At 39.5% G+C, this 12974-nt stretch overlaps 2 protein-coding genes across 3 annotated transcripts; both read right to left on the bottom strand.

Moving 5' to 3' along the window:
• Window positions 1–128: 128 nt before the first annotated feature.
• LOC103712124 (late embryogenesis abundant protein 31-like) lies at window positions 129–1387 on the bottom strand. 2 transcript variants are annotated; one of them, XM_026806580.2, is made up of 2 exons: window positions 1050–1387; window positions 129–975 (listed from the first exon to the last, which is right to left on the bottom strand). In XM_026806580.2, the coding sequence occupies exons 1-2, from the start codon at window positions 1139–1141 to the stop codon at window positions 462–464; spliced, it is 606 nt and encodes a 201-aa protein (XP_026662381.2). In that variant the 5' UTR covers window positions 1142–1387; the 3' UTR covers window positions 129–461. The 2 variants fall into 2 exon arrangements, with proteins under 2 accessions (XP_026662381.2, XP_008796769.3); XM_008798547.4 differs by having other exon boundaries at window positions 129–896; window positions 1050–1377.
• A 4107-nt stretch (window positions 1388–5494) lies between these two features.
• On the bottom strand, window positions 5495–9146 carry LOC103712125 (uncharacterized protein YwkD). The gene is made up of 4 exons (XM_008798548.4): window positions 8935–9146; window positions 8593–8844; window positions 8406–8481; window positions 5495–5927 (listed from the first exon to the last, which is right to left on the bottom strand). Exons 1-4 carry the CDS (start codon window positions 9016–9018, stop codon window positions 5890–5892), a joined length of 450 nt encoding a protein of 149 aa, XP_008796770.1. The 5' UTR covers window positions 9019–9146; the 3' UTR covers window positions 5495–5889.
• Window positions 9147–12974: the final 3828 nt, after the last annotated feature.

Raw genomic sequence — 12974 nt, 5'->3', positions numbered from 1 at the left:
TTTTTAAAACAAAACACATAAAAATTCAATTATTAATACTTTTTTTCATATTATATAAATGAAAATCCATAGTTTAAAAATATGTAAAACCTATTAATGTTCTTAAATATTTGAAATAAAAAAGATAATAAAGATTTAATGAATTATACTTTGATGCACAGCACTTTTGATTTGGAACTCTTGCTGTTATGCCCCACCATATATTCACATTACTAGAAATATAAAAAGCAGCAAGAATAAAGCACGCCAGCTAACTGAAGTACAGTTTTGAGCTACGAAAACATCTTTCTCTATTTATTGCTACTTCCCAACTTCACTTTCTTGCTCCAGCTCGCTGCATCTCAAGCAAAGCATGTACATATCTCCATGCAAAGGCCTTCTTAAGATAAGCATATTTGTGGTACTAAAACGCACTAAAAGCATTGCTTGCTGATAAAGAAGAAGAGACTTGAACAGCCCCTCTATGCCTTTCTGTTCTCATTGAGCCTCGATGCTGCCACCACCGACGCCGCCACGCCCCCCTCCGACGCTCCTTGACCCCGGTTCCGCTGTTCCGCCGCCGCCACCTTCCGTGAGTCTTCCGGGGTGACCACCTTGTCCCTCCGAATCTTCGACGTCGCATCCCTTAGGACGTCACGGAGACTGACTTCTTGCTCGCCGCGGGCGTTGGAGGCCGCCGCTGCCTGCGCCTCCGAGCCCACGCCCCCCGGCGTCACGCCTCCAAGCCCCGTTGCCCGGACCTCGGCTGCCTGGATCGCCGCCGCGTCGGCGCGGTCCACCTTTTTCTCTCCGTCCGTCAATACCTCTGCTTCCAGTGCCTCCCCCATCGTCACCGGTTCACCCTCCGGCGGTGCCCCTCCAGCAGCCGGCGCCGGAACTGCGAACTGCGCCACAACCTGAAGCGTGGAGTTGGAAGGGGTAACTGGTCCCCCATCATTGTAACAATTGATAGAAAAAATGCAAGCCTCGAACGAGCTACACCTCCATCAGTGTATGTTTTTACCTTCCAATAACAGCAAAAGAAAAGGTGCAGCCATGTTCATACGTACCTGGCCGCCGGTGGAAGCCGTGACAAGGCGTTTCCCGGGGAGGTCGGTCTCGGCGACGACGAGCCCGGGGTCGTCACGTTTGAGGAGGGCATCACGCTCGCTGCGAGCCACGGGGTCTCCGGAGACGGGGAGCACGGGCTCGGCCTGCCCCCTTTGAGATTGCCGCTGGCTCATGTCCTTTGGGCTGGTGGGACGAAAGCGCTTTTGCGGTGCAAGTAATAAATAAAGATAGAGATGCCGGGTTACGCGGTGCGGGGTATCCATGCAGCTGAGTGGATGGATGTTGTCTCGACGCGTTGCAAACTTGGAGAGCAGATGGAGAGTCGAGAGGCCGACTCGTGGCTTGATCATGTGGGCAAACGTGGTCAAATCTTGGGTCTTTATTTTTTTTTTATTTTTTTTTTTTTTGGGATATGCTGGCCCCTCGGCCCTCACTGCCTTTAAAAGGCTCAGAACAATCACAATACCAAACACGATTTAATGCCTGCGATAAGAACAGACCCATCAAATATGCGCCGACCCCCAACTGCAATCAGCCAGGAGTCCTGGTCTCTGATCACAAACCCACGCTACATCTGCTGCTGCCCTCTGATACACTGCCATAAAAGTTCATTTTAAAGAAATCAAAGGGTGGGGGATCCCAAGATACCATCAGTACCATCGCATACCTAGGCGCTGCAAGAGCCAAAGAGGAACCCCTGATGTCCCTATCATCTTTAGGTGAGATCTCCACTGCAACGCTCACCAGTTCGGCTGCATGTGCAAAAGCTCTATCAACCACTGATCATGGGTAGAATTTTCTGCCCTCGAAGATCCCCGCATTCCTATCTAGCCAGATATGGTATGCCACATATGCTCATACAACTCTCCTCTCTACCATCCCAGATCTCCAAGCTGAGTCCCTCAACTGAGTCAAAAATATCTTCGTAAAAGTAAAGGTCTGTCGGTGAGTCAAGGCAAGCCCCCAAACCTGAAGCGCCTGTGGACATGTAAACAGTACGTGGCTGATGGTCTCCTCCTTCCTCGGGCATCCCTCACAATCGATTGGTATTTTCTTGAGGAAGAGGAGGAGGTGGAGCTAGCAAATTTTTTGTCGCGACAAATATTGCCAACAATTAATCATTCAATCATAATTATAATACAAAATCTTGGTAAATTTATCAATATAAATTGATCATTACTTTTTATTGTATTGCATATTATATAATTTTTTTTTATTGCAGCCATGGTTATGATGAAATGTGAATCTACTAAATTTAGCCTAATATCAAATTAGACGTGATATGCCCCAAAATAGCCTAGCTAATGGGGAGTAACACATGGCATAGCAGGAACCAGTTTCAATTGGACCCTAATTCATAAGCTGATGCAGATAGGAAAAGCTCACATAGCTTTCCTGCCCAACAATTACGGACTCCAGAGCTCAATCCCAGCAGAACATGCACTCTTCATCTATAAAAGAAGGTTTTAAGATAACGCATGACAAAAATATATACTCTCTCTATTTGTTTGATCTCCGCCTTCCTCTATCGTTCCTTAGAGCGCAGTCTAACTTTAAGTATCAGAAAGCCCGATTGGATTAGCTCCGGCCATCTTTAAGTTCTGTTTCTTTTCGTGTGCAAGACAACAGTCATTGCCCAAATCTTCTTTCCTTCCGAGCATAGATCCGTTAGCAGCCTCGTGTCCATCAAATCGGATTTTAGGGCAATGGATTAGCAATTTCTAAAGAAAAGAAAAGAAAAAAAACAATTTCTAAAGAAAAGAAAAGAAAAAAAACAATTTCTAAAGAAAAGAAAAGAAAAAAAAAGGTGATGCTACATTTTGACAGCTTTTTATCATTTTTTTTTGCTTTATTTGATGATGATACGAAACTAATAATCATTACAAAAGCGAGAAAAAGTTGTTGCTCAAAAGGAGGATAAAAGGGACCAATTCTTACAAAAGTGTAAGCAATTTCTAGAGCTGCAAATGGGTCAAGCCATAACTTAACTTCGCCCCAATCCAATTAAATCTCACATGATCTGTGCTGTAGACCTGTGGCTTAGGTCAAGGTCAAAGCTATACCAAGCTAAAATCTGGGTTGGATTTTAATCTTATATTTTTCCATCCAACCAACCCAACCCAATCTATATATCGTCTAGGACTAATTTCGATAAAGAAAATATGTATAACCCAACCAGAACCTGATCGGACAAAAAAATCTAAAATATATAAACCTCCTTCTCCTTCACTTTGTATATCTTTTCTAATTTATTGAAAAAACTCTCATTTAAACTAATTCCTTTTTTTTTTTCATCTCAACTATTGCATATCCTCTTATCTATTTTTACTTAATTACATTTAAACATTCGTATTTCATTATTTGATTTGGTAGATTTATTTATAATGTCCTCAAGTGTGCATATACATACACACGCGCACGCGCGCGCGCACACACATATATATACGTACATACATACATATATCAATGTACATATATGCTCAAATTTGTAGTTTGTAAATTTTGGAATGATCAATGTATGAAATAAAAAAATTTAAAATAAAAATTCAAGTGTAAATTTGCACTTTTTTGTTTTATTTAAAACGTTTGATGATTTTATATTTTATTATCAATTGCTATATGTGGCTATAAAAGAATAGCTAGATACTTGAATCCGAATATTTCGAGTTGTGTCTGGATCACACTTGACCTTGACCTTTGGGTCTAAAATTCTTTCCATAGACTTGATCTAATCCTACTCCATCAGCTAATGGGTTGGATTTGAATCTAAAATCATGCCTCCAATATGAAATTGGTATTAGGGCGACACATGCCTCGGTCCAACCTTACACGTTTGCAACCCTATCAATTTCCAAATCTGAGAATGTAGGAACTTCTTGTAATTTCCTCAAGAGAAGTCCTTGATAACATGGTTGGGCAAACTTTTCATCAATTTCAGTGAACAAATAAATTTAGAGCTACACTCTTGCTCAATATATGTACTAATAAATATACAATCAATCCTACACTGATCCACTTGCATGGTTGTGATTTGACTTACCTCTATTGATGCTTCACAAAGATTTAAAAGATCCTAGTAACTTTATATACACCATTGAATCTCAGAAAACAGTGCAATGTTGAGGCATGAGTTACCATCATGCTGATTAGTTATGTCGTACATTATAAAGTTTAATATATCTACAATGTCATTTAAAAAGATCCAACCACTATAAACCATGTTTAGATGTGTCAAGGTCTTCTCATGAACTCAAAAATATAATGGTCATTTATTTTGTCTTAGTCTTACTTGCTATAACTTCTAAAGGTGGCCATATCTATAATGTCCTTAAGGTAGCAAAATTTCTTATCAGCTAAGTTCCAACCATGGCGAAAGGCATAACAATATGGACATCTTTTTGGAGAAAGGCTCATTGAAATAGAAATGTCTAAAAATGCGAACTACTTGCACATGAAGAGAAACACTTATAAAGGTTTGCTATTCCCTGCTAGTGCAACTTAGGGCTCGTTTGGTTCGCGGAAAGCATTTTCCCTCCTAAAAATATGATTCCTGTAAAACAAATTCCCAGAAAGAGGATGTCTAGAAAAGTACTTTTGGCATGTTTGATTGACCATAGAAAAGTGACAAATTTCCAAAGTGCTTATGTTTGGATGGCCATCCACTTTCCTAAGAAAGTTATGTATAATTCCTATTATGCCTTTAATAAAAATTAGGTCTTTAATGCCTCTTTAATATTTCTTTAATGCTGAAGGATCTTTTTGGAAAAAAGTAAAAATAAAGTGATTTCCGCCTCATGGGAAAGTAACCTTCCCATGTTTCTCATTGGAAAAAACTTTTCCATAAAATATGGGAATATGAATGATATTTCCATGGGAATACAACTTTCCCGTCTCTCTCCTTTGAAAACTCCAACCAAACAAGAGGCATTCTCATTACTTTTCCGTTGATCACACTTTCCCCCCTCTTTTCCCGCGAACCAAACGAGCCCTTAGGTAGAAAGGAAGAAAGCGAACATGCCCATCTGAAAGAGCTAGAATAAGTAACCTACCATATCTTATAATAAAAAAAGGTTTAGTATATATTCAAAAGACTTGACCAAAAGAAGATCCCTTTGCCTCATGGCAGCAGCATGAAAAAAAAAAAACCGTTTTGCTCAAATAATCCTCAAAATTTTTCAGAAATAGATAACATCAATATTTCGTAGCAACTTTTTTTGTAGTAAATCTCCAGTTCCCAATTTCTTACCTACTGCCTTCTTAACACTCTAATCAACCATCACAACCCTTTTTTTTCAAATATGTGCTCGGCTCTTCTTCCATTAAAACTGTGTAGTTGTCTGAGATCGGAACAACCAAATAAGACTTCATGCGGGAAACTAATACAACATTTTTAAGACATTCATCCGTAGAAATGCTTCAATTTGGAAAACAAAAGGCAACTTGATAATAAAAAAAATGGACCAAGAGCACTAAACATTGGGTCCACTTTCTTAATTTACTTGATTTATTTTATAAACACTCACTTACCAAAGGCCTTCACCAATCTGTTTTGCTTGTTTCTCTTGTCTACAGTAATTTTCAGATTTGCAGCTTATTCTATGGCAGAGATTGTGAAAGGGCTATATTTGATACCTTTTGAGTGGATCCTAGTTGTCTGGAGGACCTAACATGAACCCTCTGTTTCCTACTCAGCACATCTGTGCTGAGGAAAACATGTAATTGTAAAACAAAATGTGCATAAATCAGGAAAACATGGTATTTGTTTACTTGTTGAGGACTGCAAGTACAAAACAAGATAGATTCCTCATTATTTGTATAAGTTCTGCTCCAATTGTACATTTAAGAGGCTTCCCGACTTTGTACTTCCAAGCCATTACCTACACACAATCAAAAATTGACATCAATTTTGCAAACGAAATGATATCTTATTTAGTACATGCATCATCACATGCTTTAGTGAAGCAGTAAACTGAAATTAATTACAAGGTTATATGAGCTACAGTGTTTTGAGAAATATCAGCAAAATCTTTGCAAGTATATCCATGATTGCATGAGGTAAAGTAACACCAACTACCAAGATAGGTCAATTTCACTTGACTGACTTCTTGGTCTTCATGACATTTTATCAGTATCGGCACTCATTCATCAGGGGTTAGCTCATGTTAGACAAGCGTAGAACATTGCAAAACTTTATCAGATATTATTTAAGGTGTAAAGAGGCTCCCTATAGACGGGCGGAGGTCGTTTACAATCATACGCGCAAGTCAAACAATTGCAACTTCTGATTCAGTGATATATAAGATTTTAGGTAGGATGCTAATAGTGCCTGCTCCTGACTACCTAAGTAGATCAATTTACCACTCCACCATGTGTTCAGTTCGAAGTACTCAAACTAAAAGATGCCCTACTTCAAGATAAGTATGCTTAAGCAAGAACCTTATACGTAATCAGCTCTCCAGATGTCGTCTATGTTGTATGTTAAGGGCTTTTCGCAGTTCTTATTTTACATTTCGTTATTAAATTTACTTCATCTATTGAAATTAGCCCAAGTTGCAGATACAATTATACCCATTCATGAGGTGATTATCTGTAGTGAGGATAGATCTTTGGTCCAGATTACAGGGCATATTTAAGTGGGGTACGGTTAAAGTCTAATCTAATAAGGGGTGAGCAGCTCTAGAGGCAATCATACTGCATCTATGACCATCTGAAGTAAAACAAAGGATTAATCCTTTTTGTCCAAAATCCAGGATTTTTTGATGAAATGAGCAAGAGTTCTCAGTTGATTTTTAAGAGTTATCTATGAAAATAAACCCTCACATCCAGTCATTGAGCTTTGCACATATGACTACTTTACAGCCCTCTCTCTTATCAATATTTCCAAACTTCAGAATCCCTATTCATCAGCGGGATTAAGAATTTTACTTCATTTATGTTTTTGAGTTCTTCAAGAAGTGAACAGAATCCTCAGTGTCATCACTAGCTCGGATTTTACAAATGAATTAACAGACTGGATTTTTTGAAAGAGAAATTGTCGCTTTGGTGAAAACCAATACTCTTCGTATAATTAAGAGCCAGCATGGATGTCTCCCCACCACCTGTGAAGCCAATATAAAGTTGGGTTGGGATTCAGGATTTTTTGGTAATGTTATTAGGCATGAAAAAGGCATGGCCATGCCCATCATGTGTGAGTGGGATACGTTAGGAACCAAAGTTGGGTGCCATGAGAGCATGTCCATTGCCCAGTTCAAATGGATTTGAGTAGGATCTATTACTCATTCTGCTCTCTTCACCCAGCCTAAACCCTTTTTATTCCTTCTCTTTATTTTCTTTCAAGATAAGGATGGGGGTTGTTCATAAATCCATTTCCAAAGAGATGAAATGAATACAATACAAGAGGGTCAAGAAAAACAAAAAGTTTCAATAACCCCTCTCTATCTTCATATCTTCTCCTCCTCTTCTCCCTATCTTTTTTCATTTTTTCTCCTTTTACTACTTCGACTTCCTGCATTCTTTTTCTCCATCTTTCTTACTCCAAACCTTCTCCCATTTCCTTGTTCTCTTCATCTACTTTCCAACCATTAATAGGAATACATATAATACTTAAAGTTTAACACCACAAGAAGATGTAGCAACAGCATAATAAATAGAACATTTCCAATTGGGGCATAACTTCTGGAACTTTGCAACTGCATATGGCAGATAAATATAGCAACAAGACCTGTATTTGAGTTTTTTTTGTTGGCCATAGGACTTTCTCAAATGATGCTGAAAGTTTTGATTTTTTCTAGTTTTGTACAAGAGACTTGAATCGAAGAAAAATTATACAGATTACATATGAAGACATCAATTTGAGAAAATATATAAGCATTCAACAGATTATGCACAATTACATATTTCGTCATATTACCATGATGATGCTATAAAACTGATAAAACTCTATGCTGGTTCTTACAACTGTGTGTTTATAATGAAAAAAAGCTTTCGTCAGATATCATGAATGGCATCTCTTTCTATGGCTCTGTCTTGTGTTCTCCACTAATTCATCAGTTCTACCACCCTTGAAAAGGTGCAATCAAATTAAGCTGTTAGCTGTTACGTGAAGTTGGGACTCTACAGACATCTACCACCTTATCTCTTAAATCAGATCAGAGAGACCACACTGAAAAGGAAAATAGTTTGTATTATATTCTCCAAATCCAATCGAAGATTAGATTAGTTCCTCGAAAACTAATTGTCGATCAAAAACAGGACGAAATCCTCACTAAGTCAAATCCAAAACAAATCGAACGAGTTGTGAAGAGCAGATATAAGGTGCAAAACGGGAAGAAGAAAAAGGAAAAGAAAGAGTTTACCATCTGGATCGAAGAAGAAGACCTGCCTCGTCTTACCATCGGGTTGGGTCGCCTCAAACGTCTCAATCCCTTTTTCCTATAAAAAATTTTCAAAAAAGAAAAAGCAAAGAAAGCGAAAAGAATTAACTAACAAAGAATTCAGGATCCATAAAGCAGAGGAGAGGAGGGACTGGAAGACTGGACTCGCCTTGAGGGTTCGGACCAAAGAGTCGAAATTGGAGACGGAGAAGGCAAGGTGATGGCCCCGGGAGAGAGCACGGGGATCGGCGACGGGGGACGGAGGGGACGATGAGCTGCTGCCGTAGGGGCTCACCGGGAGCTTAGACTGGGGATTCCTCTCGATGAGATGGAGGGCAAAGGAGGAGTTGAAGGGGATACGGAGCCATATCACCTCGAATTCCACGAATTTGGGGGCTTCGATCCTCTCGAACCCCAGCACCTAAAAGAAGAAGGGAAAAGATCTTCAGCGGTAATCCATTAGCTGGGGAAGGAAAAAGAAGAAGGATTTTTCCCCTTTGCCTCCGTCTACCTCCTGATAGAAATCGGCGAGACGCTTCAAGTCCGAGGTTTCCCTGGCGATGTGGCTAAGCTGGACACCCTCGGCAGCCCCCATGATGGCGGCGAGCGAGACGGCGAGGAGAAGGCCGGATTTTTATAGGATCGATGCCGGCGGGGACAGAGAGGTTACTTCGTGGGGGATGCCCATGGACACACGCGTCGCCTTTCTTTCGCTCGGATTGCTGCCACGTCATCATCTACCCCAGAAGGCAAGTTGCGAAACAGGTGACCGTACAAAAAAAGGAAGAAAAATCTTCTTCCCCTTCAATCGGATCAGAAAGATTAAAATATAAAAAAAATCTTCGAGCATCTTTTAGATCGGTCATTATGGCGAGCTTTGAGCGGTCAATTTACGGCTATATAGTGAGTCCTTATTAGTCTATTTTGCCAGTCGATTCCGAGATGTTTCAGGATTAAAAATTTATAGAATGGCCTGAGTTAGAATTTGCCCTCAAGTTAATCCTCGGTCCCAATTATAGTACTAGCGAGAAATTTGGACAAAGGTAGAGATGAAGGTGCAAATTTGTGTGCCATCCTTTTCTTTCATCTCCGACGAGCCAGGGGTGTGAATTATCATTCAGCTTTGAACATCAAAATAGGCAAACAAATCAGCACCACTTTCCTGCCAGCCATACAAATTAATGTGTGTCATTTTTGTAAAAAATAACCATAGGCAAAAAACAGAGCGTAGCAAAAACAAACACTTCCTTGAGTCAACCCATGAAGATCATAAATCAACCCCTAAAGAAGTTGAATCGATCCTAGAATGGTCGTAGATGGAATACAGATAGCAATAAAAACCAGCCCTTTCACGAGTTGAACCTACTGGATCATGAGTCGACCCCAAGCGAACTAGAGTCAACGCCAAAAATAGATGGCTCGACCCCACAAAAATAAGCACTTTTTTGGGTCGACCCCTAAAGAAGAATAATCAACCTCCGGAAATCACGAGTCAACCCTTGAAAAAGTGGAGTTAATCCCAGAATGACCGCAGACAAAATACAGATAGTGATGAAAACCGACCATTTTATAAGTCGCCCCTAGTGGATCTTTAATCAACCCCAAGCAAACTTGAGTCGCCACCAAAGATAAACGAGTCGTCCCCATATTGACCATGGCGGAAGGCAGGGCACAACAAAAACAAGTACTTTCTTGAATCGATTCATGAAGAAGAATAGTCAACTCTTAAAGATTACGAATCGACCCTTGAAAAGTCGTAGATAGAATATAAATAGCAATAAAAACCAGCTCTTTCATGAGTCGACCATAGCAAATTATGAGTCAACCCTAAGCAAACTCGAGTCGACCCCAAAGATAGATGAGTTGACCCATAATGACCACAGACGAAAGGCAGAACATAGTAAAAACAAGCACTTTCTCGAGTCGGCCCTAGAAGATCGCGGGTCGACCCCTCAAGAAGTCAAGTCGACCCTAGAATGGCCGCATATGGAATACAGATAGCAATAAAAACTAGCCCTTTTATGGGTCGAGCCTAGTGGATTATGAGTCGATCTAAAGCAAACTCGAGTTGACCCCAAAGATAGACGAATCGACCCCACAACGACTACATGCGAAAGGTAGAGCGTTGCAAAAACAAGCACTTTCTTAAGTCGACCCCTAAAGAAGAATAGTCGACCCCTAAAGATCATGTATCGACTCCTGAAGAAGTCGATTCGACCCTAGAATGGCTGCAAACAGTATAAAGATAGCAATAAAAACCAACCCTTTCACAAGTTGACCCTCGTGGATCATAAGTTGACCCTAGTGGATCATGAGTTGACCCCAAACAAACTCAAGTCGAACCCAAAGATAGATGAGTTAACTCCATAATGACCATGGGCGAAAGCCAGAGCATAGCAAATATGAACACTTTATCGAGTCAACCCTTGAAGAAGAATAGTCGACCCTTGAAGATGATGAGTGGACCCTTAAAGAAGTCTAGCCGACCCTATATTGGCTATAGACAGAATATAGATAGCAATGAAAGCCATCTCTTTCATGAGTCGTAGTGGATCCCGAGCCGACCCTAAGCAAACTCTAATCAATCCCAAAGATAAAAGAGTTGACCTCATAATGATCCCAGGCTAAAAACAGAGCGCAACAAGTGATTTGCTGACTTCACTTAAAAATTACAAAATAAAAAAAAGAGGCCGATCCCTGTTTCGAACGAAACAGAAAATCCGACCTGTTTTTCGGTCGTGGAGTCCGGAGAAGCATCCTCCATGCGGATCGCTGGCCTCCACCTCCCTCTCTCTTCCTTCCTCTCCCTCTCTCCTTCGCTCGCTCTCTCTTTTCCTCTCTTTCCTCCTTCTCTTCCTCCGACAACGGATTTCATTTTGGTTACCGGAACAGTCCTGGTCCGCCGCCGAAACGGCTTGTTATGACCGAACCCGCCCGATTCAGAACGGTTCTCTTGGCCTTACTTTCATTTCTTTTTCTTATAGTTTTGTTTTATACTCTTAAATTTTTCTTATTATGTAACTGACTGACTTAGCCTCCAAAATGTACCAAAAAAAAAAAAAAAAAAAAGGGGATGAGCCATCCTATGTACACAAGTTTTTGATATGAAGCCAATGGATCTTCTTGTTTGAACCATCCCACGAAACTACCCCAAAGAAGATCTAGGTCGGGTGCCTAACCCAATCCAAATAACCTGATCTAAATAAAAATTAATTGAGCAGGTTCGGATACCCGTAAAGTTTATCGTTTGTTGGTGGAACAGGTTTGAAATTTTTGTGTAATTTTTTAATCGAGTTTGGAATGGATTCGGATAATAGAATTTTAAATAGTTTCAGATATGGATAGAACAAATTTTGCAGGTATTCGTTGTCATTCCTAATTATTTTCTTTCTTTCTTTCTTTTATTTTTTTTATTTCTTATTTTTTTTTGCTTTTACTATGATATCTTGCATGTTCTATAATGCTGAAAAAATAAATGATGATGATCACTGCACTATGAATTAAGTACCACAATAAATTTCTGTCCAATAGTATGCATATAAATCTTGATAGGATTCACATCATAAGATTGGCAACTATCAACTAAACAGCTGCCAATATGATAGACTTCCTCCTCCAAACAAAATTTGGCAATAAAACTGGCAGCACAAGCAGAGTTAATCTTAACATATCATTACCCAATAGATCTAATCTTAACACAAACACACAAAAAAAAGCATGGCATGCTGAACTTGCCACTTGCAAAAGGAGACAAGTTATTCACAATAAAATATGGCTTGCTCTTGATCTTTTACTCTCATGCACTGGTATTATCATCCAAATCTACTCTTTCAGAACAAGGTTTCCAAATCCTGAGATATCAGTTGTCTTGATTAGTGGCCGAGACAAGATGAACAGAGACCTCCGTTTTTCTTGACCAATATGATAAGCAGGGAAATTTGGAGGGAATCAAGTTTTTCCGAGATCTCGGCTGATGTTTTGGCACCATAATATCACCATCTCAGCCAATACATGTAAATCCAAGATTATCAACTATAGTGAAATATTAATTTTGAGATCTTATTAGTTACAAAAACCTCTTTAAAGAAATAAAACATAATAAAAAATATTGGTCTATATGAATATTATCGCATTGGTCAATATTTCAGATTTTATCGGTTTATATCGATTGAGATAATAGGGCTAAGATTTTCATATATACCATACTAGAGGGTGCCCAATACCAATAGAAACCGAGATCTTGGCCAAGATGAAAACAGAAACATGGTAACTCAAGGTCAAACTAGCTGCAATGTTTTGAAAGACTGTAGGCACCAAAAAAGCAGACCAGCCTGCATAGCACCTAGGTGCTAGACAGGTACATAGGTGGGCATGTAAAGCTCATGGCAGCTCAACAAATAATAACATTAATAAGAACAACAACAATAACAATATAATAGCAATAACAACAACAACAACGACGACAATAATAATAACAATAACAAAGACAATAATAACAACAACAACAATAACAATAACAACCTATCAATAATAACAACAATAACAAAAATA

This window comes from Phoenix dactylifera, chromosome 16 (genome assembly GCF_009389715.1).
Source record: "Phoenix dactylifera cultivar Barhee BC4 chromosome 16, palm_55x_up_171113_PBpolish2nd_filt_p, whole genome shotgun sequence".
Classification (NCBI taxonomy): Eukaryota; Viridiplantae; Streptophyta; class Magnoliopsida; order Arecales; family Arecaceae; genus Phoenix; species Phoenix dactylifera.
The sequence above is the reverse complement of the archived record's forward strand: the minus strand, read 5'-3'. Positions and strand labels throughout refer to the sequence as shown.

Coding starts and splice junctions, on each gene's coding strand:
- LOC103712124 (XM_008798547.4), bottom strand. CDS start 1,313: ATGGATACCCCGCACCGCGTAACCCGGCATCTCTATCTTTATTTATTA. Junction 897..1,049: donor CGGCTTCCACCGGCGGCCAG/GTACGTATGAAC, acceptor TCCACGCTTCAG/GTTGTGGCGCAGTTCGCAGT.
- LOC103712125 (XM_008798548.4), bottom strand. CDS start 9,018: ATGGGGGCTGCCGAGGGTGTCCAGCTTAGCCACATCGCCAGGGAAACC. Junction 8,845..8,934: donor TCGCCGATTTCTATCAGGAG/GTAGACGGAGGC, acceptor TTCTTCTTTTAG/GTGCTGGGGTTCGAGAGGAT. Junction 8,482..8,592: donor CTTTGGTCCGAACCCTCAAG/GCGAGTCCAGTC, acceptor AATTTTTTATAG/GAAAAAGGGATTGAGACGTT.